Source organism: Nerophis ophidion, linkage group LG16, assembly GCF_033978795.1.
Source record: "Nerophis ophidion isolate RoL-2023_Sa linkage group LG16, RoL_Noph_v1.0, whole genome shotgun sequence".
Classification (NCBI taxonomy): Eukaryota; Metazoa; Chordata; class Actinopteri; order Syngnathiformes; family Syngnathidae; genus Nerophis; species Nerophis ophidion.
In genome coordinates this window covers 8103653-8128576 of record NC_084626.1, presented here as the reverse complement: position 1 = coordinate 8128576, position 24924 = coordinate 8103653, and the positions used below count along the sequence as shown (strand labels likewise).

The following is a 24924-nucleotide window of genomic DNA, read 5'->3' as shown; positions in this document are numbered from 1 at the left end:
CCCTCAAATAATATATGACATGACTCATTTACTCCCAACAAGAAATCACAATGTGTCATTTACTCACTAATGGAGAGCAATAAAAAGTCATTAATGAATTATGGTTTTGTCAGTAGCATGTGACAGGAAGTAGTTAACCAGGATTATCATGTAAGGCACAAACTGAAAGCTGAGGAAGATGTATGCTCGTCTGATCAGCCTGTTTGTGTTCTGCAGCGCTCAATGACACATTTAGAAAATAAAAAAACTGTGTGTGAGAAACTCTTGCTTTTTGCAAGGGCGTTACTTATTCAAGCTTCAAGTTCCTTCTGATATTCACATATTGTGGCTTGTTTTAGTCCCCACTAACTATTTGGTGGATGAGAGATGTACATTTACCTGTAAATCATGTAGTGTACATACTGTAACAGCTTACATATCAGCAACAAATTTTATTACAGTTAGGGATGTGCCGATTGATTGGCCACTGATTACTATTGACCGATTTTAGTGACCTATAGCAATACCGATTAATGCCTTTCAATGCCAATCACAAAAGCAGATACCCTGCTGGCACTGTATTTGTTTGTAGTCCCCAGGCTGAAAGAAGTGACGAGCAGCTAACTGTTTATATCCGTACACAGTGTGGAGCTGCTCCCCTGGGTTAAGAAACATCACGGTGACTGCTGCAAATAAACTGCATTTCTTTGTATCTTAAGTATCGATATCACTTAACATTAGGGACAAGCGGTAGAAAATGGATGGATGGACTTTGGACACTCCTGTAGTTTTTTGTCACTGTTGAGTGCATGATATGACATCATGTAGAGCAGGGGTGTCAAACGTACGGCCGCAGGCCAGATCAGGCCCGCGAACAGGTTTTATCCGGCCCGCGGGATGAGTTTGCTAAGTATACAAATTAACCTGAAATATTTGAATGAAAGAAACAACTCTTCTACATTTGTCTACTGGCCCTACTGGATGTTGCAATAGCAATTCTTTGTATCTCTGTAGATCAGGGATCGGCTCTTGGATCACTCTGATGTGGCTCAGCTGCATACTTGCTGACCCCCCGATTTTTACGGGATGTATTCCGGATTTCAGTGCCTCTCCCAGAAAACAATCTCAGATTTTCACCCAGACAACAATATTTAGGGCGTGCCGTGATGGAAATGATTTAAACGTCCTCTCGACCATGTCGTCACGTCCGCTTTAATACTATGCTATCTGAGTACCGGCCGGCCAAATCTAATGTGTGGCTGCTGACTGAACGCGCAAGCGACTGCAAGGCATACTTGTTCAACAGCCATACAGGTTACACTGAGAGTTGTGATATAAAGAACTTTAACACTCTTACTAATATGTGTCACACTGTGAAACCACACCAAACAAGAATGACAAACACATTTTGGAGAACATCTGCACTGTAACACAACATAAACAGAACAGAACAAATGCATCCCTAACTCTTCCGGGCTTCATTATACGCCCCCGCTACACTTCACAGCCTCAGGGCGTATTTTAGGAAAAAATTTAGAAATAAAGAAAGATTTTTCTACTTGCCATAACCTTAATTTTTTAAGTGCACACTGTCAACCTTGGAATTACCTTTTAACATGTGCGCATTAAAAAAATAATACATTTAAAACTCTTTGCTACTTGCTGCCACACAAATAACGGCACACACATACAACCCCTATTGCAGTGGTCCCCAACCACCGATTGGTATCGGGCCGCACAAGAAATAAAAAAAATAAATAAATAATATATATATACATATATGTATATATATATTTTTTTTAAATTATTGAATCAACATCCATCCATCCATTTTCTACCGCTTATTCCCTTTTGGGGTCGCGGGGGGTGCTGGCGCCTATCTCAGCTACAATCGGGCGGAAGGCAGGGTACACCCTGGTCAAGTCGCCACCTCATCACAGGGCCAACACAGATAGACAGACAACATTCACACTCACATTCAAACACTAGGGCCAAATTTAGTGTTGCCAATCAACCTATCCCCAGGTGCATGTCTTTGGAAGTGGGAGGAAGCCGGAGTACCCGGAGGGAACCCACGCATTCACGGGGAGAACATGCAAACTCCACACAGAAAGTTCCCGAGCCTTGATTTGAACCCAGGACTGCAGGAACTTCGTATTGTGAGGCAGACACACTAACCCCTCTTCCACCGTGAAGCCCCACAAGAATCAACATAAGAAACACAATATATACATTATATATCAATATATATCAATACAGTCTGCAGGGATTCAGTCCGTAAGCACACATGATTGTATTTCTTTATGAAACCCCCCTGCCCTTGTCCGGGGGACACATTTTCAAGTGTTGACCGGTTTTGCAGCTACAAAAAGGTTGGGGACCACTGCTCTATTGCAATTATCATGTGGAAACTATGTCTGCATATTTAAAGTTACAGACACTCCCTGTGGTCCGAGTTTGATCCCTTGTTATTAGTTACACTCATTAAACGATTAATCAAAGCAACAGAATATACTGAAGCAACAGAATATAAACAAAACATTTTTTATAATCGATTTAATAGAATAATCTTTGCTGTCCTACTAGATATGACACTTTTCACCATAATTGAGTCGTGATACAATGATGGTTAGCATTAACGTTTTAAAATAAAACTATTGATAAACCATAGTTAGTAGCTGCACTTTGATAAACTAACAGACTAACTGGCGCCAGCTCGCTTGGTTAAATGCTAACATTAAAAAGAGATATCCATCTGTATCTGGCTCTTGGGAGCCTTTTGGCCATGGAGACCAGCTGCTGGGTCTCTGCCACACCAGAGTGCGTTTGGAGAGACTGGAGGAGATGCGGATGAAAAGACAGGGCTGCGGAGCTAGCGCTGAGCGCCAGGATGGTCGGGCTTCACGGTTTCTTGGCTGAATGAGTGTGTACCGGACATTTCGGTCTCCTTAGACGCATCCTCGCTCATCCATGCAGACTGGACACTGGCCGAGAGTTAGTGGGCGGCCGACAGTGGAGTCGGCTCTCTTGGTTGCTCTTGTCTCTGAACATGCTCCCCCAACACCAGCAGATGATGGTGTGGAACACCGCAGAGGCCACCACAGTGTATATGTTTTTTAAATGTTTTTAATTTATTTTGTTTTTTTTGCTGTTTGTAGAAATGGCTGGTTGCATCAGCTATGATCCTTTAATGTCTTTAGTGTCCTTTGTAACCTTTGATGTTTCCCTCATACACACATGTTAATGTGTGCTATGGCTATGAGGTTTTTTCCATTGGCCTCAGTCTGTACGTACTCTGCAGGGGCCCAGACTTAGACTGAATTTTTTTTTCTCCACCCCACCAACGTTTACCTGTTTCTTACCTTTTTTTTGTAAGGGGCGCCGGAAGTTAGCTCCCTGTAATGTTTGTCTGCTCTTGAATGGGATTGTAATATTTATTTCCCCTCGGAGATTAATGAAGTATTTCGGATTCTGATTCTGATTTAACTACGCCTTGCGCGAAACCATTGATAGTATAGCACCGCTGAAGTTAAAAAAGGCTCCAAAAAGGCGTACTCCATAGTTTAGAGAAGAAATTAGAGCTCATAAATTATCATGTAGAAAGCTGGAACGCAAATGGCGCATGACTAAACTTGAGGTTTACCATCAAGCATTGAGTGATAGTTTAATATAAACGCATGCTTACCTTAGCTAAGGCTAAATATTACTCAAATCTCATCCGCCTTAATAAAAACGATCCTAAATTTTTGTTTAGTACAGTAGCATTGCTAACCCAACAAGGGACTCCTTCCAGTAGGACTTTAGGAATTTCTTTCATAAGAAAATTGAACTCATAAGAAAGGGGATTAAAAAAAAAGAAAAAAAGAAAATAAAGGAGATAAAAGACAATGCGTCCCAGCTACAACTGGGTTCTATTAACACAGATACAACTGTATATACGGCGGATACTGCCCTCCAAAATAGTTTCTCTCGTTTTGATGAAATAACATTTGAAGATTTGTTACAACGTGTAAATGGAATAAAAAAAACCAACATGCTTACTTGACCCACTTCCTGGGAAACTTATCAAGGAGCCCTTTGTATTATTAAGTCCATCAGTGCTAAATATTATAAGTGTATCACTTTCCTCTGGCACTGTTCCCTTAGCATTCAAAAAAGCGGTTATTCATCCTCTCCTTAAAAGACCTAACCTCGATCCGGACCTCATATTAAACTACCGACCGGTGTATCACCTTCCATTTATTTCAAAAATCCTCGAAAAAATTGTTGCAGAGCAGCTAAATGAACACTTAGCATCTAACAATCTATGTGAAACCTTTCAATCCGGTTTCAGGGCAAATCACTCTACGGAGACAGCCCTCGCAAAAATGACTAATGATCTATTGCTAACGATAGATTCTGATGCGTTATCTATGTTGCTGCTCCTTGATCTTAGTGCTGCTTTCGATACCGTCGATCATAATATTTTATTAGAGCGTATCAAAACACGAATTGGTATGTCAGACTTAGCCCTGTCTTGGTTTAACTCTTATCTTACTGACAAGATACAGTGCGTTTCCCATAACAATGTGACCTCGGACTATGTTAAGGTAACGTGTGGAGTTCCCTAGGGTTCGGTCCTTGGCCTTCCAGTCTTCAGCATTTACATGCTGCCACTAGGCGACATCATACGCAAATACGGTGTTAGCTTTCACTGTTATGCTGATGACACCCAACTCTACATGCCCCTAAAGCTGACCAACACGCCGCCGGATTGTAGTTAGCTGGAGCGTGTCTTAATGAAATTAAACAATGGATGTCCGCCAGGGCTTCTGGGTGGTAGAGGGGTTAGTGCGTCTGCCTGACAATACGAAGGTCCTGAGTAGTCAGGGTTCAATCCCGGGCTCGAGATCTTTCTGTGTGGAGTTTGCATGTCCTCTCTGTGAATGCGTGGGTTCCCTCTGGGTAGTCCGGCTTCCTCCCACCTCCAAAGACATGCACCTGGGGATAGGTTGATTGGCAACACTAAATTGGCCCTAGTGTGTGAATTTGAGTGTGAACGATGTCTGTCTATCTGTGTTGGCCCTGCAATGAGGTGGCGACTTGTCCAGGGTGTACCCCGCCTTCCGCTCGATTGTAGCTGGGACAGGCACCAGCGCCCCCCGCAACCCTAAAGGGAATAAGCGATATGAAATGGATGGGATGGATGGATGTCCGCCAACTTTTTGCAACTCAACGCCAAAAAAAAAGGAAATGCTGATTATCAGTCCTGCTACACACCGACCTCTATTTAATAATACAACTTTAACATTTGACAACCAAACAATTAAAAAAGGGGACTCGATAAAGAATCTGGGTATTATCTTCGACCCAACTCTCTCGTTTGAGTCACACATTAAGAATGTTACTAAAACGGCCTTTTTTCATCTCCGTAATATCGCTAAAATTCGCTCCATTTTGTCCACTAACGACGCTGAGATCATTATCCATGCGTTTGTTACGTCTCGTCTCAATTACTGCAACGTAATATTTTTAGGTCTCCCCATGTCCAGCATTAAACGATTACAGTTGGTACAAAATGCGGCTGCTAGACTTTTGACAAGAACAAGAACGTTTGATCATATTACGCCTACACTGGCTCACCTGCACTGGCTTCCTGTGCACTTAAGATGTGACTTTAAGGTTTTACTACTTACGTGTAAAACACTACACGGTCTAGCTCCAGCCTATCTTGCCAATTGTATTGTACCATATGTCCGGGCCAGAAATCTGTGTTCAAAGGACTCTGGCTTATTAGTGATTCCCAGAGCCCAAAAAAGTCTGCGGGCTACAGAGCGTTTTCCATTCAGGTTCCAGAACTCTGTAATGCCCTCCTGGTAACAGTTCGAGATGCTACCTCAGTATACTCATTTGTATACTCTAGTCTTTAAATAGACCTCCTTTTTAGACCAGTTGATCTGCCGTTTCTTTTCTTTGTCTCCTATGTCCCCCCCTCCCTTGTGGAGGGGGTCCGATCCAGTGGCCATGGATGAAGTACTGGCTGTCCAAAGTCGGGACCCAGGATGGATCACTCGCCTGTGTATCGATTGGGGACATCTCTGCACTGCTGATCTTTCTCCGCTTGGGATGGTTTCCTGCTGGCTCCACTTTGGACGGGACTCTTGCTACTATATTGGATCCACTTTGGTCTGAATTCTCACGGTTATATTAGAACCACTATGGATTGGACTTTCGCAATATCATGTTAGATCCGCTCGACATCCACTGCCTTCAAGGTTTCTCATAGTCATCATCATTGTCGACAATTCCCACTGGGGTGAGTTTTTCCTTGCCCTTATGTGGGCTCTATTGAGAATGTCGTTGGGGTTTGTGCAGCCCATTGAGACACTTGTGATGTAGGGCTGTATAAATAAACATTGATTGATTGATTGATTGAAAGTATTTCCCCGTTAAAAAAACAACATCCCCCAAAATAAATTTATTAAAACACATTACTCTCTGAGCAATTAAACTATCCAATCATGCACATTGAACATACAAGCTGTGCACTCTTAAAACAGTGATTGTTCTATACCCAGAGGAATACGAGACAGAGGTATTTTTATGGTGCGTTTTAGGACCGCTGAACAGAGTAGGACGCTACAACGCCATATTATTAATAGATTTTATTTGTTAGGCACTTATCATTTGAATACATCTTAAAGCGATGAGATGGCAACTTGTCCAAGGTGTACACCGCCTTCTGCCCGAATGCAGCTGAAATAGGCTCCAGCACCCCCCGCGACCTCGAAAGGGACAAGCGGTAGAAAATGGATGGATTAAAGTGCTACAGTTCAAAGCAATAATTAAAACAATAAAAGCTAAACCATTAAATCAGATAACAAAATATTAAGACTAAAACACTCTCAGTGAAGCACAATAAATACATCCATCCATCCATCCATTTTCTACCGCTTTGGGATTTCGGGGGGCGCTGGTGCCTATCTCAGCTACAATCGGGCGGAAGGCGGTGTACACCCTGGACAAGTCGCCATCTCATCACAGGTCCAACACAGATAGACAGACAACATTCACACTCACATTCACACACCAGGGCCAATTTAGTGTTGCCAATCAACCTATCCCCAGGTGCATGTCTTTGGAGGTGGGAGGAAGCCCTGGCAGTCACGGGGAGGACAGGCAAACTCCACACAGAAATATCCCGAGCCCGGGATTGAACCCAGAACTATTCAGGACCTTCGTATTGTGAGGCAGACGCACTAACAGTGTAATAGTGTTTTTTCTATCTGTGTGTTTATATACTTATTTAAAAAAATATTTGGACAAAATATTTCAGTGTGTACTTTTGAGCACATACATCAATACCGCAATTATATTGAAACCGTGATAATTGTGGTCATGGTATGAAATGTTGATATTATTACATCCCCAGATATTATATTGCCAAATTGTGACATGCCAAAATATATATTTTAAATGATTTTATAATTAAAAAAAACATTGATGTTTGAAAATTAGAAGACAATATTACATATTACAAAAAGTATTGCAATGTATTGCAATTCTTTTTCTCAAACCTATTGAAAATGTGTGCATGCTTACCTGGCTGTCGGTTACTCTCCAGTAAAGGATATGATAATTTATTTAATTTTCTTAATACTTACACTGCGTCACTGATCAATTGAAGTAAGAGAATAAAAATCAAAGCTTTAAATTCCCCAAGATCTAATGGCCAATCGCAATTGAAAGTTTGGCATCCCCTGCTTGGTACGGCTCACAATGAGGGTAGGAGCTATGACTCTCACCAATCAGCGTTCTAGTTTCAGCTCTGTCGCTGGAGACCATTTAGGTGACACCCTAGTAGCCAGACAGCCCCTGGACTATTGTCTTTGAACGGCCTCTCCTCCTCTTCTTGAGATTTGTAGACCCCGTGAGTGGCAGTGTGGTTATGTGCAGTGATTTGTCCCATGTGAAAGGCCATCGCTGCCGTCAGCAACTCTGCTGGACTGTTGCATTTGCTGAAGCCAATTAGAAAAAAAAAACTTTTTTTCTGCAGTCTTTCGAGTGACCCAGCAAACTACAGCCAAAACGGGGCCTCTGGCGGTATAATGAAGTCTGGCACAATAGTACCACTGTTACCCAACCTGTTCCCAGGAAACCCCACAACATGTGCCATTGTGTACTGTGTTTTGCTGCTCGACCATGTTGCCTAGGTTTAGCAAGAGACACGAAGGGGCCTGGCTGTGCAACGCAGCTAGCAGCAACGCAGTTGGTAGGACAGCTTCACAGGAATTACAAATGCAGTCTTCACCTCACATTCTCTCGGTTGTGTTAATGTCACAAAAAGATATGTTCAAGTAAAGGCTGTGGAGCGGAAGAACCCTGCAGAGTGGGTAGCGAGGACAGCAGAGTGGTTGCCAGGAATGGTGCTACAGAAAACCCGCTCATTGTTGCTACGTTGAACCGTCCTCTCTAAACAAGAAAACGAATATAAAAGTGTCAAGCAAAAAGAAAAAAAATGAGACCCCTGTAACTGGTTGGTAGCTGGTCCAAGCTGGTTCTCCTCTTTATATCCCTAAAGCGTCAGTGTGCGTGGCACCCAGAGTGCCTTATATTACAGCCTTCAGTAGTGCCTATGCAACACAACAAAAGGGTTCATTCAGTGGAAGCCAACTGGGGGGCTTTGGTGTGCAGCCTCCAGTAGAAGCATGTCAGCCGTTTGAAACCCCGTAAAACAGCACTACAGGACTCCTTGGAGTGTGTCACACTTAAGAAATTCTGTCCTTCCGCTGTTCCAAGACTTGTCAGTTGATCTGTCAATTATGATTGGGATCTGACAAAACATCTACACTCAAAGTATGATATAACGTGCCATGGACCCCAAATTTTTTGGCAGTTTTTTTTCCACCGGAGTCAATCTTGTTGTTTTTCCCCATATTATTGCGTATTTACAAACTTACACAGTAAACCTTTATGAAAGCTCCAAAAAGAAGGAATCGTAAAAAAAAAAAAGAACAACAAAATATTGACCCAGTGATGTCCAAACGTAATGGTGGATAGTGCCTGCTCCATTCTCTGATGCGGGAGCACAGTCCTATTTTCACGTCTCGTCATGCGGTGACTATCCAACGAGTAGGTTTAGGCAGCCGAGCCACAGCGCATAACGTTTTAAAAAAGAAAAGGGTGAAAAACAAGGATTTCTCTTTAATGCAGACTCCACAATACCGTGATCGGTATTTTGTGAACCCAAATGACTGTGTTATGTCCAACTTTGAGTTTATCCCTTTGAGTGTCCGCCCCAACCATTTAACCCCCAATTGAAATTGGGGGTTAAATCACCCAATGATTCCCAGGTGCGGCCACTACTACTGCTCACTGTGGGAATGAGGATAATTTCTACTAGTGTGTGTGTGACAATCATTGGCACTTTTATTTTAATTAAATATTTTTAGTATTATTATTAAATTTTAATTATATTATAATAGTTTTTTTTTTCAAAGATCAGTAACTTTAATGACTTAATAGAATTTACCAATATTTCTGTCTTTCCTTCCCCAGATCCATTATTGGAAAATAAGAAGTTTATTCTCTCAACTACAACTGAGTCCTTTGCATCCAAATTGAGGTAGCAGAGAAGACATGAGTCAAAACAAACCTGCCGAGACTGCGGAAAGTGCCCATGCTGTGATGAATGCTATTCCTAATGGCAAAGGTCACGAGGCAGAAGATGAGATCACTGCTCCGGACAAAACATCACCCGTGGAAGATGAACCAAAGTGAGTACGCTCAAACATTCAGTTTTTATTATCGCTCCAAAAAGTTTGAACATGTTTTCACAGAGCCAAGTAATACATCAGTGTCAAAATATTGTCAGTTTATTTGTGTATGAGTGTGCTAATTATGTCATCATCCCTGTAGCCTGGTCTGGTAGGGTTGTGTGGTTCGGCTGCAGGACGGTGAGGCAGACACTAGGAAACAGTTTATCTTCCTCTTTATTGTCGAGATCAACGCATACAACAGGGTCCGACAAAAACTGATGTTGGCAAAAACTAGCACACCGTAGATCAAGGTAAAAAAACTAAACAAATACAACAAATTATGATGTTAAGAAATAACTAGTGCAGACCTGGAGAGCCAGACAGTAGCACAGAAATCGTCTAGGAGGAGCGTTGAGTGTGGCAAGGACAGCATGGCAAACAAAAGGTCCAGCGACACACAGCTGAATATGATCAGTTAAATAGTGGCCCACTAATTGGGGTCAGGTGTCTCTGAGACCTCGAGCCTGCAGCATGCAACACTGTGGCGTGAGAGAGTGAGAGCCAGATGCAAGAACACGCAATATAACACTGTGATAGGACAATGTATCTGTACTCCCCCTTTTCAATGGTCGCCTCCTGGTGGCTTACCTGCCATGTCTACTAAACGATGATAAAAATCATTAAGCAGATGGGGGGATCAATAATGAGGGCTGTAGCGATCCAGGAGTTCTCCTCGGGACCGTGTACCTCCCAATCCACCAGATACTGGAGACCCCTGCCCCTTCTTTTTATGTCCAAGATCATATTGACCGTAAAGGTGGGGCGACCATCGACCAGCCTGGGAGAAAGTGCAGGTACCTCAGGTGGATTGAGCGGGCTGGAGTTAATGCGGGAAACATGGAAAACTGGATTAGATTTGAGGGATTCAGGAACTGCAGCGCTGTTGATAATCCTAATGTTCGGGAAAGGACAAAAAAAATCTGGGAGCCAGCTTTTTGGAGTGATGGGAGGATAACCACATTTTTTGTCCCAACTTGTAGTGTGGTGTGTGTGTGTGCGATGGAGTTTGGCTAGCCACTGGTTCCTTACCAATGTTTTAGTCAACTTGTGTTGCACAGTGCTTGGCGTGCATATGAGGCAGTTTTAATCGGAGGATAATTGGGGGCTGGAAACCATAATCTACTTGGAAAGTTTATAGAACAGTGGCAAAGCTAATGAGGGAATTGTGGGCATATTCAATCCAAGGAGGGTTCTCAGACCAAGTCGGGGGTTGTAATAGGCACACACATTGAATGGCTGCCTCAAGGTCGATTGTACCCTCTGTCTGCCCATTGCGCTGAGGATGATACCAGGAGGACAGACTTGGGGATGCGCCCAAGGTCTGCAGAAAGCCTTATACAAGGAAAACTGGGGGCTTCTATCTGATACCACATTAGTAGAGATGCCATGGAGGCGGAACACATGGAGCACAGTAATTTGGGTTGTCTCCAGGGCTGCAAGCAGTTTGGGTATGGCTACGAATTAGGTCAGCTTTGAAAAAAGGTCCACAACAGTCAGAATAGCGTCATTGCCCTCGGACGGGGGTAACCCCGGTGCAAAATTCAAGGCAATGTGGGACCACGGGCGGGATGGTTTTGGCTGTGGAAGTAAAAGTCCAGACGGGACCTGATGGACCGCCTTTTTTCCACGCACAAACCCGACATACTGCCACAAAATCCTCAACGACCACCTGAAGAGTAGGCCACCGAGGACAAACACGGTGCAGTTCATGCCTGGATGACAAGTGATCTTGGACCCATGTGTCCAGTCCAAAACGCTGGAGTGAAGACGAGGAGCCACGAATGGGCAGCCTTGAGGACTGCCCTTAGGAGATGGTTCCGACTTGAGAGCCTTCGTGACCTGCTTTTGGATGTCCTACTGCAGACCTATGTTGTGGGGCTGTGGGAATATCGGCTCTACAGATGTCTCCTCCAATGGGGGGAATAGAGGTGGGACAATGCATTTGCATTTTAAGACCCAGGACGGAAAGTGGTAACAAAGCTGAAACTAGTGCTGTCAAGTGATTACTCTTTAAAATCAAATTAATCACACTTTAAACTTGTGAATAATCTCTATTGTTCACAGTTTGTTATTTGCTTGCAGTAAAAAATGCTTAGGAAAATACTCTAATATTTTTATCCAAATGCAATTTGGTATTCAGAATATCATACAGGAATGTTTTTCAAATGTTTATCGAACTGCAAGTCTTTGGCTTGCTCAAAACATGGTGGCAGTAAGTGTAGTAGGAATTATGTGCAATTTTGAAAGTCTTTGCAATTTGCAATAATATAGCAAACAAAGTACAGTTACTAATACTTAATGTAGTAAACATACTCATAGACAACTTAACAGTGCACCATATACTCTTCTTTAGTTTATACAGTTGTTGAAGCAAGATTGTTTACCTTTTTCAGATAAAAATGCTGATCTGTTTTTTTGTACAACGACCCCAGCTCCTTGGCATTACTTTTAGATGTCAAATGTTTTCCAGAAAGCAAAATAAATTCCCATTTAGTCAGTAAAAGAAAGTTGATGCTTTTTTTTGTGTAGCACAGTTGGTTTATTCTTGCTGTAATTGTTCCTGTCCAATATTGTACAACAGATCAGCTGTGGTGATACAATTTACATCTTCCTGCAAGACTTGGTCTTTACAAATGTTAGATGTCCTACACGCGGACATCTAACTGTGGTACTTTTGTTGACAACATTGAACCGGTAAACTTTGCCAACTTAGCATTCTCCTCTGCTTGTTGTCAAAATAGTTAGCATTCATGCTAGCATGTAGCTATTAGCGCAAGCATAGCAGCAGCAGGTGACCGGCATGCAGCACCGATCGTTAAGGACTGAGACTGCTGCTTGCTTTCACCTCAGTCTCCAAGACACAAAAAAGTCTCCAATATCACCAGGAAAATTGGAAATGTTTTCGTAAGTGGCTGTTTACAAAAGATTTGCCAAGAGCATTGGCAATGCTGACGGCGCCATCCTCTAGTACTTGTTTCACTTTAAGATGGCATTTCAAACTTGATGTGCGCCGATGATACGAACGTTTGTTGCTGCAATACCAACAAGTTACCTTAGTTTTATCCAAAGTTCTGTTTTGAAGCGAAATTGGCCGCCTCTCATAGTAATCACAGACTGTGACAAATGCGCCTATCCTCCGGGTTAAGTCTTAACCTGGAAGTGATTAATCTTCATACATATTTGATAACCCAATAATTAGTTTTTACTAATTTGTTTTTATTAACACATTAACATTGACAGCCCTAGTTGAAACAAGTAAAGAAGAGAGGCCACCTGGCCTGACAGGGTTTTAGTCTCTGGGCGGTGCGTAGGTACGCCATGTTGTTATGGTCATTGTATATATTGAAAGGTAACTCTGCCCCTTCCATCCAATGCCTCCATTCCTGAAGAGCCAGGACAACAGCCAGACGTTGCCGAAGTCGTAATGCTGTTCCGCAGGGGTCAGGAAACATGAGAGCACATCGCAGGGGTGGTACCTATGGTCTGTGGTGGAGCGCTGGGAAAGGACGGCCCCACGCCTTTGTCAGAGGCGTCAACATCTACAAAAAACTGGAGCGAACGGTCAGGGTGATCAAGTTCAGGGGCAAAAGTAAACAATCTATTGAAAGTAGAAAAAACGGAATGGGCATTGGACGACCAGACAAATGGATCCTTTGTGGAGTTAAGCGTAAAAAGAGGTTCCGCAGCTAGACTACAATTTCAAATGAAGCAAAGTTAAAAATGGGCAAATCCCAGAAAACTCTAAAAGAGCTTCCTGGACACAAGAGGAGCCTGGTTGACCACCGCCATCTGTAAGTCCCAAAACAGGGATCGCCATTGAATGAAATGAACACTTCTTGGCTTTGACGAAAAATGTATTCTCTAGTAATCGTTGGAGTACTAACCGTATCTGCAGGATATATTCGTCCAAGGTAGTGGAATAGATCAGAATGTCATCGAGGTAAACGAGAAGGACTTGACCGATCATGTTGCGAAAAATGTCGTTGGCAAGACGCTGGAAAATGGCCGCGGGGGTATTGAACACTGTTTTCTACTCATCCCTGTCACGGATGGATACAAGGTAATCTGCGATCTGGAGGTCAAGTTTAGTAAAGAAATGTTGCCGACTGCAAGGGAGTGATTGCGGAATGTAAGAGGAGAAGAGGCTACTTATTCTTGATGGTTATTTGATTTAATGCACGGTAATCAATACACAGTGACTCGTCCTTCTTTCTTTCAAAGAAAAAACACGCTGCTACCGGAGATGTTGAAGGTTGAATCAGGCCTGAAGCTAATGACCTGCCTATATCATTCTCTAATGACTTGAGTCCAGTGTTAGATACTTTGTACATTCAGGAGGATGGTGTAGCAATAGGAATTGCTTGTATGTGTGTTGTTCCTACCCGGAGGTTTTAGAGTGATGCACCGAGAGGAGTGTGCCGTGTATGTTGAATGGCAACTGTTGAATAAAGTTCCCTGTGAGTAGGGTAAAGCTCAACCGTCCAGTTTGTATTGTCATTGAAGACAGAACAAGCTGAAACATGGTGGCAGCGGATCGTTTAACGGTGAGGACAGTGCATTTAACGGAAAACGGAGATTCTTTTTTCGATTGAAGCTAAAGGAAGCTAAGTGCTGTTAGCATAACAGTGAGCTACGTGACATGACCACTGAGCAGGAAAGAAATACATGCTCAAGAGGTACGAGGATGGATGGATTAAAACCCCCTCAACCATGGTGTATGGACTCTGTAAATATTGCCAAGTCATGGAAGACCTGGAAAGAAGAATTTATGCTGTATATCACGCTAGCAATGGAGGATGCAGAAGAAACAGCGTGGGTAAAACTTTTTTACTACCTCATTGAAGAACGTGGCAGAGAGCTATGTGGAACGCTAATGGGCTCAGACATAAGAGTGACTGTTTCCAGTTTGATCACTAAGCTAGATGGACATTGCAACCCCAAAATGAACAAAACCGTGGAAAGATACAGATTTTTTGCAGGTAACCAAGCTGCGGGAGAAGCAATCGACACGTATGTTACCGACTTGAGATCGCTGGCAAGTTCCTGCAACTTTGGGCAATTAAAAGATTCACTAATTAGAGACTGGATTGTTTGCGGCACGCACAGCTCAAGTTGGAGAGAAAGACTACTCAGAGAGGACAAGTTGGATTTGGACAAATTTTTACTAATTTGCAAGTCAATGGAGATTTCACGTGAGTACAGCAAAGCAATAGAAGGACATGGTGCAGAGGATGTAAATGCAGTGAAACATGCCACAAGAAAAGTAAAAAAAAATGAAATACATTGCAAATACTGTGGAAAAACATACGAAAGGCTAAAGCAAAAGTGCCCAGCTTTTGGAAAAAAATGTAAGAAATGTGGCAAGGACAATCATTTTGCAGTGGCATGCAGAAGCAGTACAGGTATGAAAGAATACTACAAGAAAAAAGTTCACACAATAGCAGAGACTAATTCAGATTCATGTGAAGAGATAATGACAGTCACAGCAGTAACAACAAAAGCAGCAGAAGTGAACCAAATAGAGAAACAAAACGGCAAAACAGAGCAACTGTTTGCTGGGATGAAGATTAAGGAAAACATTGTGAACTTCCAGATTGACTGCAGAGCAACTTGCAACGTCATTCCAATCAACCTGGTGAATCCAGATGTGAAATTGGAGCACACTGACAAGGTGTTGGTAATGTACAATAAGTCTAAGTTGTGTCCGTTAGGAAAATGCAAAGTTAAGATGACAAATCCAAGAAATCTGAAAAAGTACAAAGTTGAGTTTCAAGTTGTTGGAGCAGACTGTAAAACTGCACATCTTGGCCGCAGCGCAAGTGAAGCAATGAAACTCATTCAGATCCAATACGACAACATTTATGCACTGGATAGTATTGTGACAAAAGAGCCGGTGACTGGAGACACTTGGCAGCTGGACAACATAAAGACTGAGTTTCACGACGTGTTTACAGGCGACGGCTGCTTACAAGGTGAATATAAACTGGAAATCGACATAACTGTCGATTTCCAAAATGAAGAGTTCCAGTGGCAATGATGAAACCACTTAAAGAGGAAATCACAAGTCTTGTAGACAGAAAGATAATCGCACCAGTGGAAAGAAGCACCGAATGGATCCGTGGCATGGTGTCGGTACAGAAACCCAATGGCAGGCCCAGAATTTGTATCGACCCAAGACCACTCAACAAAGCTCTGAAGAGAAGCCATTTTCCACTTCCAGCAATAGATGACATTTTACCAGACCTAGCAAAAGCAAAAGTTTTCACTGTGTGTGATGTGAAGCACGGTTTCTGGCACGTTAAACTAGATGGAGAGTCGACCTATCTGACGACATTTGCAACTCCTTTTGGTCGATTTCGGTGGCTGAGAATGCCAATGGGCATCAGTCCAGCGCCTGAAGTGTTTCAACGTAAACTAACACAGGCGTTGGAGAACTTGCCAGGCAACTACATCATCGCAGATGACATCCTGATTACAGGAGAAGGAAGCACGAAAGAGGATGCAGTCAAGAACCATGACAAGAACTTGAGACTTTTTCTAGAAAGGTGCAGAGAAAGAAATATCAATCTGAACGCGGACAAATTCAAGCTCAAGAAACAGGAAGTCTCCTATATTGTCATCTGCTCACGGCGGAAAGACTCAAAGTTGACCCAGAGAAAGTGCGTGCCGTCACTGAAATGCCTGCACCGACAAATGTGAAAGGTGTTCAGAGACTGGTAGGACTAGTCAAATATTTATCCAAGTTTTATGAGCATCTGTCAGACGATTGTGAAATACTAAGACAACTCACACACAAAGAGAGTCTATGGGAATGGACAGACATGCAGGAAAATGCACTCAGAAGGATCAAAGACAAGATAACACAAGTTCCAGTCTTGAAATACTACAGCCGGAACAAGAATTTACCTTACAGTGCGATGCAAGTGAAACAGGACTAGGAGCAGCGCTAACACAAGGAGATAAACCAGTGGCATATGTAAGTCGTGCTTTGACGATGACAGAAAGAGGCTATGCACAAATTGAAAAAGAATGTTTGGCTATCGTGTTTGGCATGGAAAAGTTTCACCAATACACATATAGTCGTCTAGTCAGAGTGCAGTCGGACCACAAGCCTCTAGAGACTATCATCAAAAAACCACTGATAAACGCTCCTAAAAGACTGCAACGCATGCTTCTCAGACTACAGATGTATGATCTGAACATCGTGACATGCTACTCGCTTACACTTTGAGTAGGGCTTACCTGCAAAACAGCAACAAAAGTCAGACTGAGTTGGAGGTCGAATGTGTCATCATGGTTGATTATGGGCCAATCTCAGCTGAAAGAATGGACAATATACGCACAGCGACAGGATCAGATCCAGAACTACAAACATTGATCAAAACTATCCAACAAGGGTGGCCAAAAGATAAAAAATGTGTACCTGTTGAAATAACTAACTTTTACTCGTTACAGGATGAACTGAGCACCCAAAATGAACTGGTTTTCAGGGGAGAGTTGTGATTCCATACTCGCTCCAAAAGGACATCACTCAGCGGATCCACTCTTCTCACCTGGCAACAGAGGGATGCCTCAGGAGGGCAAGAGACTGCGTGTATTGGCACGGTATGAACGACCATATCAAAAAGCACGTTGCTAAATGTGACACATGTCGCTCTACGGACACAAAACAACAAAGAGAGACACTACAGCCACATGAGATCATGACCAGACCATGGGCTAAAGTGGGAACAGACTTTGACAACAAAGAGTATCTAGTGACTGTGGACTACTACTCCAATTTCTGAGAGGTGGACTACTTGCCAGATACAAAGTCAAGCACAGTCATTCGAAAGCTGAAAGCTCACTTGGCACGACAAGGCATTCCGAACATTAATTTTTCAGACAACGGACCCTAATTTAGTTCTGCAGAGTTTGCAAATTTCAGTCGCAAATGGGAATTTATGCACAAAACTTCCTCTCATGGCTATCCGCAAAGTAATGGCAAAGCGGAATCAGCTGTTAGAACGCCCAAACGACTGATGAGGAAGGCAAAACTAGCTGGCCAGTACCCGTATCTAGCCATTTTGGAGCATCGCAACACCCCAACCCAAGGTTTGGATACAAGCCCTGCACAAAGACTCTTAAGCAGGAGAACAAGGACGTTTCTACCAATTGGAGACAGCCTACTAGAGCCAAAAGTGACCAACAATGGGTCAGGACTTGTGAAGAACCGACAGACAGAATCAAAATACTACAACCAAACTGCCAAGGACATGGACTCTTTGAAACCAGGTGATGTTGTGAGAGTGCAGCCTTTTGATACAAACTCCTTATGGAGAAAGTTCTACAGTGAGCACTCCACATGGTAACAGATCCTATGCAGTGAAGCTTGACACAGGCAGTGTTCTCAGAAGAAATTGTCGCCATCTGAGAAAAGCTGTGGTTACGCAACCGGGCAGGTCAGAACAATCACAAATTGAGACAAGACTCGACCCAGTGTCTCAAAACACCGAGAGCTCACAAACCACTACACGGTCAGGACTTGTGGTACAGCGTCCAAGAAATTTGAATGACTTTGTGTGTACTTAGATTTTAGAGAAAAAAAAAAAAGAAAGAAATGTGAACTGAAGTTGATGTATGATGAGTAAAGGCTGCTATGGTTATGTTCTGAAAATAAGCTAAATCTAATTGTGTGGTAACTAAAAGAAAAAAAAAGTATGCACTGTGAAACTGAATGTAAGATTTGTTTTGCACTATGAATGTTTTAAAAAAGTAGCAATTTGAAAATGCATACTATTTTGAGTTTGTATAGTAGCAACTTAAGAGTTAATATTGTTGGATTTAATATTTGAAAATAATACTCTCTTTTTTAAAAGAAAAGGGATGTAGCAATAGGATTTGCTTGTATGTGTGTTGTTCCTACCCGGAGGTTTTAGAGTGATGCACCGAGAGGAGTGTGCCGTGTATGTTGAATGGCAACTGATTAATAAAGTTCCCTGTGAGTAGGGTAAAGCTCAACTGTCCAGTTTGTATAGTCATTGAAGACAGAACAAGCTGAAACAGATGGCAGAAGGCTCCTGCTAGCACATCGATGCCACAATCCTCGGGACGGTGAGGAAGCAGGGGGGGGAGATAGTGCACAGTCCTTGCTAAAAACTGCCTTGACATCATGATAGTCTGGCATCGATGACCTCATCGAACTGGGGGTACAAATTGACATTCCCCTTCAGGAAGAAAATATGGATCGACGACAGCGGCGTTCCATCTCAACATGGCTGACAGATGAATCGATTCATCTGCGAGGCAGTCAGGGATCTTAGACAGATCTTCACCTCTGTAGGGTAAGTATGTGGGGAACTGTGCGACACCGGGCCAGAGCAGAGGCAGTGTCTGTGGCAGGTAACACTCCAATTAAGGATGGCTGATTGTGGCCAACTATGTGCGGATTATGCTTACACAACCTGGTTAACCTGAGAACAATGGGCACGGAACGGGACGGCATCACGAAAAACTTAGTGCCTCAAAATGATTCCAAGACGAGCGCAGATTAAGAGAGTGAGTCTAATCAGTTATACAAGCCAAAAGGCGCCCGTCAAGGGAAAATATCTTCTTAGGTTGAGACAGTACAATAAGCAGAATAGCATGCAGTTTTATAAATGCTAATTAGAAAATTATCATCAGCTCCAAAGTTGATGAGTACACAAATGTTTATGTACTGGCTAGACCAGGAGAGTGTACCTTGTAGCTTAGCTGCATGCGGTTAGTTTCAGATGGTGGAGAACAGCGACCTCTTGTGGGCGACCCACCCAGGGAGCGAGGGCGCATTCACGGCCGCGGAGCTTGTGATGGTCGTGTTGTGCAGCGAGAGATGAGGTGATATGCTGCGCTGGAATACAGGCAAAGATGAAAGCGGAAGCGACGGTGTCTCAGCGGTGGAAAGCCGACTACCTCGCAGCTCCATTGGTTCATCCGTCGGCCATGTTGGGGAGGCATTGCCTGGAGTGAGTACTCCCGTCACGTTGATCCGGGCTCGCGGGCTGCTTGAGGTGGAACACTACTGTCCTCGATCCTTCTTTTCTTCCTGAAGGTGAATGTCAGTTTGTACCGCCAGTTCGATGAGGTCATCGATGTTCGTCGTAAGGGTCAGCGGAATCGTAAGATGCCGGATGTCATCAGCAAGCCAAGGAAGAACGGTTCCAGGAGTGCTGTACAACCCAAGTCACAGTCAGTGGCCATGGTGCGGAACTCAATGGTGTAGTCTGCGACCCGTGGACTGCATGCCTTGTCGGAACTTGAACAGGGATCTCGCCGCCTCTCTGCCCGAAAGTCCCCACTGAAATATTTGTCTCAGCACCTTGGAGAATGCGGCGGCGTAGGTGGAGCTGGTGACGGTCTGTTGATTCTATTCCGCTGTGGCTCAGGCACCCGCTTGACCTGACAGGTGAGAAATCACAAATGCATAAACACAGAGGAGGGTACTTTATAATGGAGCTCGTATTGGGTAAAAATGTCTCACATTGTACTTGCCGCTGGAGAACTGCTCAAGGCAGGATAACAGTGGGTGTCCGGCTGGGGAGGTCAGGATTGGCAGGGAGGCTTTTGTCCCAGGCGCAAGTTCTAGTGACTGGTATGACGGTGGCCAATCATGGCGTCCTGATGTTCAGACAGGCCTTGTAGGCCCATAGAGTGTCCTCTTGTTGGTTTATATGTTGCGCCTCGTCGTGCAACGCTGACCTCAAGGATTTTGTCTTTACTGGATCTATTCAAATGGCCGGATCTTTTCTGTTAGGGTTGCGTGGTGCAGATTCAAGCTGCAGAGGCGGAAGTCAGCAAACAGTTTATCTTTCTCTTTATTATCGAAGTCAAAGCATACAACAGGACAAACAACGTTAGTGGCAAAAACTGGAACACCATGGAAAAAGGTAAAAAAAAAACAAATACAACAAACTAAGATGCGAGGCGAAAGCTAGGAAATAACTACTGAAGACCTAGGGAGACAGCTAGTAGCACAGACATCGTCTCGGAGAGATATGACAATGGAACTCCTTTTAACGGACGCCTCCTGAAGACATGACAATGTACCATGGTCACTATTATAACTGCCCAATAACTGCAGGCTGTAGGACATAATCCCCGCTACGGTGAATATGTGGTAACTGGCTGGTAAAGTATCTTAAACCAAGAGGACTCATGACTGAAAAACAGTTAGTGCTGCATAATTGCATGAGCTAAAAGCCTAAGTCCTCGTTGTCTGGCAGTCATTTTCAAGCATGTGTTAGCTGCTTGTCCTTCAGTCCGAAGTGATCCTTTTTCATTTATCCTTTTTGTTTTATATTGTGATTGAGTATAATTTTCCCTTCAGTCCTATGATATCCTTTTTCATTTATCCTTTTTGTTATTATATTGTGATTGAGTATAATTTTCCAAAGGTGCAGTCATTGCATTAACGGCCTATCTGCAATACTTGTAGGGAAACCAACAGTGCCCAGAATGTTAGGTGTGTACAAATATTTAATTGGTGTATTGTGACTAAGTGAAGTCAGATTTAAGTCAGAGAATCACGATTAGAGGATTCCCGATCGGTCCCATGTTGGCAAAACAACAATATTATATCAGACTGCATCTAAATCTTCCGATACAGAGAGTGCCACAGCGTGTTTACTAGGGAAAAACTGGACACCCAGTTAACATCCTCCAATAAGCATACATCGTTGGCCTTTTCTTCAGTTTTAGTCAGTGTCATTTACAAAGTATAACCATGCTAGGCTTTGGCTACTAGGAGCTAGCAGCTACACAACAGCTAACTTCACAATAGTCCACAGAATAAAAATAAGCAATAATAATTGAACATTATTGCAGTCTAATACAATACATATGTCAATACAAGTAGAATTATATTTGGATTTTACTAAGACATATAAAGTCTTCAAGGCAAAAGCGTATTTAAAGTATCATGTAACAAATGTGTCCGCATCATTCAATTTACTGAATCATGAGTTTAATTAAATGAATTATTGAAATTACTAGATTAATGGCTAATACTCCACACTACAAAATAAAAGAAAAGTATGTATGATTCCTGTTGATATCGTGTTGGATTATTGCCAATACTCGAGAAAAATAATAGTAGCATATCGGAAAGGACAAGAATGTATGGGGACACTTTTAGTGATGATTATTATTGCATGTTCTATGTTTCTTGGATAAACTCCCAACAGAACCGAGAACATGGAGGCCAACCTTCCAGAGGGTCAGGCATTCTCATCAGGTGCAGATGACAAGACTACAACAAGATTTACGGATGTAAGGTCACAAGCTCACGTTCAATATTCAAAATATTGTTTATGACTATTTTATTACTTTGTTATAGTTTGAGGGAAATACTTCGTTTGGGATGTCCGTCTTCAACTTGGGCAACGCAATCATGGGAAGTGGAATCCTCGGATTGGCGTACGCCATGGCCAATACAGGGGTTGTTTTATTTTTGTAAGTATGTTACATGCTTTATTTTCATATTATATATAATGTCAAACAAATGTAATGTATTCCAGGAAACGGCTTGGTTTGCTAGAAATTGTTTTTTTCATGGTATTTCATACAGGATGTCACCTTTGCAAACCCATTATTAAGTGTACTAACTATTATATAAGTAACAAGTTAACTTTCTTAACTGCCATACAAGGAATGAGTTATGCCTGTCATTGGCGACATCTACATGCACATTGAAGTCCCCTGTGATGATCAAACCGTCAAAGTCAGTGCAAACATCCATCCATCCATCCATTTTCAACCATTACATTTCTTCATCCATCCATTTCCTACCGCTTGTCCCTTTCGGAGTTGCGGGGGTGCTGGAGCCTGTTTCAGCTGCATTTAGGTGGTATGCGGGGTAATGTTCTCCCCGTGACTGCGTGGGTTCTCTCCGGGTACTTCGGCTCCCTCCCATCTCCAAAGACCTCGGGATAGGTTGATTGGCAACACTAAATTAGACCTAGTGTGTGTATGTGAGTGTGAATGTTGTCTGTCTAACTGTGTTGGCCCTGCGATGAGGTGGCGACTTGTCAACAACTGAAAGTAATTCCATTAAATCATTAATAAATTAATTTGAATTCTGTGGTGGTTTGTAGATAGTGACATAACGTATGGATGATTGTTTTATCTCCATTTTGAATGACATATACTCAAATGATGATGGGTGCGGGTATTTTCCCTGAATATGGCACAAACACCCCCAACCCTCTGGTTTTGTTGTGTCTCAAACAAATAACTATGTGTGCATGTTTCAATCAGAACTGCATTTTCTGAGACATGTCTCAGTTAAAAACAAAATCGAGATTGTGGGAGGACATACAATTATCAATTAAAAGTGATTAATTACTTAAATATCTGACATTGAGTACTACGTGTTTGAGATTGGCTAGATTTGCCAATCTGTTTAATTGTGTTCTTCATTGTGTTCTTCAAAGGAATGTGGATTAAATTTCTTTGATCAGATCATATAACTGTCTGTCTCTTAACTAATCTATGTGCTTTGATGGTAGTTATTGTTTGAGAAGAGAGCATTTCCTTATTGGGCCTCTGGTTGATGTGATGTTTATCAGCGCAGAAACCCTTGGCATCCTAGACAACAGCATTGATGCTGTCAGGAATAATAGCTACCACCACTGGTGGGGACCATGCTGGGGCAGCTTTGGTTAGTTGAATAGGCTGAGCAGGAAGAGTGGCTCTATATTTTTTTGATTAAAAAAATCCTTGATCGCACCATCCCTGATTTCACCAAGCTTTCATGATTGTCAGAAGGTCTCATGAGTGACGGTGGAAAGGAGAAAGACAGTGAAGCATCTGTGGAGGGTGTACATGCAGCAGGTTGGATCCGGGTTTCTGCTGAGGGTCTTAATGAAGGTGATGATTATGGAGTCGCTGCATCAGAATCATGTATTCAGGATACTGGAGGTGCTGCTGTGGTTTCCGTGGCGTAGTCCTTTGCTGAGCAGTTTTTCTTCTGCTCACCTTCTCTGTCTTCTATTACAGCACAGGATCCGGTTCAGGCCTACTTTGATGCCTCAGAGCATGGAAGAGGTTATCCGTCAGTCGTCTCTCTCCATCTCTGTTCAGGTGTTGGGCCTTCCTTTGAAACAGATCCTCTCTTTGCCGGAAGAGATTGAATTTATCAATAAAATGCAGTTCACTGGGCTAACAGACTTTGAAGCAGCCGGCTGAATGTGTTTATCCTCCTGTTGTTTATTGGAAGAGGTCCACTGATAAGTGTAGATATTTCCACGTTATCAACAATCTCAAAATGTTTTTCTTCAGGATTTCAGACTGTTAGTTTCTAAAATCCACGTCACCCAGATGCACAATCAGCTCTTTGATCCTTTGCTGTTAAGCCAGGACCTCAGGTAGCTGCTTTGTGATGTTTGAGACGGTGGGACTTGGAAAGCTGCATGTAACCATTCTGTTTGTTTTTGTTGGATAGGGCGCCATCTCCAAGCATTGGCACTTCAGTGCTGTAGGGTACGACACATTTACTCGCATGTGTGACTCAAAAAAACGTTTGAACGTGCATAAAAAAGATTTCAACCCTTTTGATCGCATTTTGCTCCTAAAATATATAAGTCCAAATTTGATAAAACTTGACTAAAATGTTTGCCCATCTGTAAAGCATCTTAATTAAACCATAACCAATCACTTGAGCTCAGAGTTGTGTGTATTACCACCACTCCATCCCTGCAACATGCACAAAGGAGGGGGGCTGCTCCTTCTAGGTCACACACTCGATCTGACACGAATGAAACTAGATCTTAGTTGAAGGAACTTGTCGGTAAAAGACAACGTTTTTTTTCCGCCACCACTTGACACAAACTGCACTGCGCGCTAGAAACTACGAGGGTCCAAGGGAATATTGAACAACAAATCAATGATAGAAGTGACATACTTGCCATTCAAATAATACCGTGTTTGTTGACAAGAACATACAGCCATGGAAGCGCATGTAATCTGTTTATAAAGCAGGGGTAACGCAAACCAGTGAAAGATTAACAAGAGCTGCCGATGCTAGCCTGCTAAGCTAACAAGAAACAGCTCAAACGCAAACTACTGAATAAACTCGCTCACGTCACATGTCACTCGGCAACGGGCACCACCGCCTTTAAAAAGGCACCGCACA

The 24924-nt window shown here is 42.8% G+C and overlaps 1 protein-coding gene across 3 annotated transcripts in view; it reads left to right on the top strand.

Annotated features, from left to right (window-relative positions):
- Positions 1-24924, top strand: part of LOC133570037 (sodium-coupled neutral amino acid transporter 3-like) — a 171395-nt gene that overhangs the window by 37804 nt on the left and 108667 nt on the right. The window contains exons 2-4 of one of the 3 annotated variants that reach the window (XM_061922670.1): positions 9517-9734; positions 21977-22061; positions 22129-22244. In XM_061922670.1, the coding sequence (XP_061778654.1) occupies positions 9598-9734; positions 21977-22061; positions 22129-22244 (338 nt within the window). In that variant the 5' untranslated portion in view covers positions 9517-9597. Of the gene's footprint in view, positions 1-9516; positions 9735-19610; positions 20200-21976; positions 22062-22128; positions 22245-24924 lie in introns of those variants that run through there. The other 2 variants (XM_061922671.1, XM_061922672.1) reach the window with 2 other exon arrangements.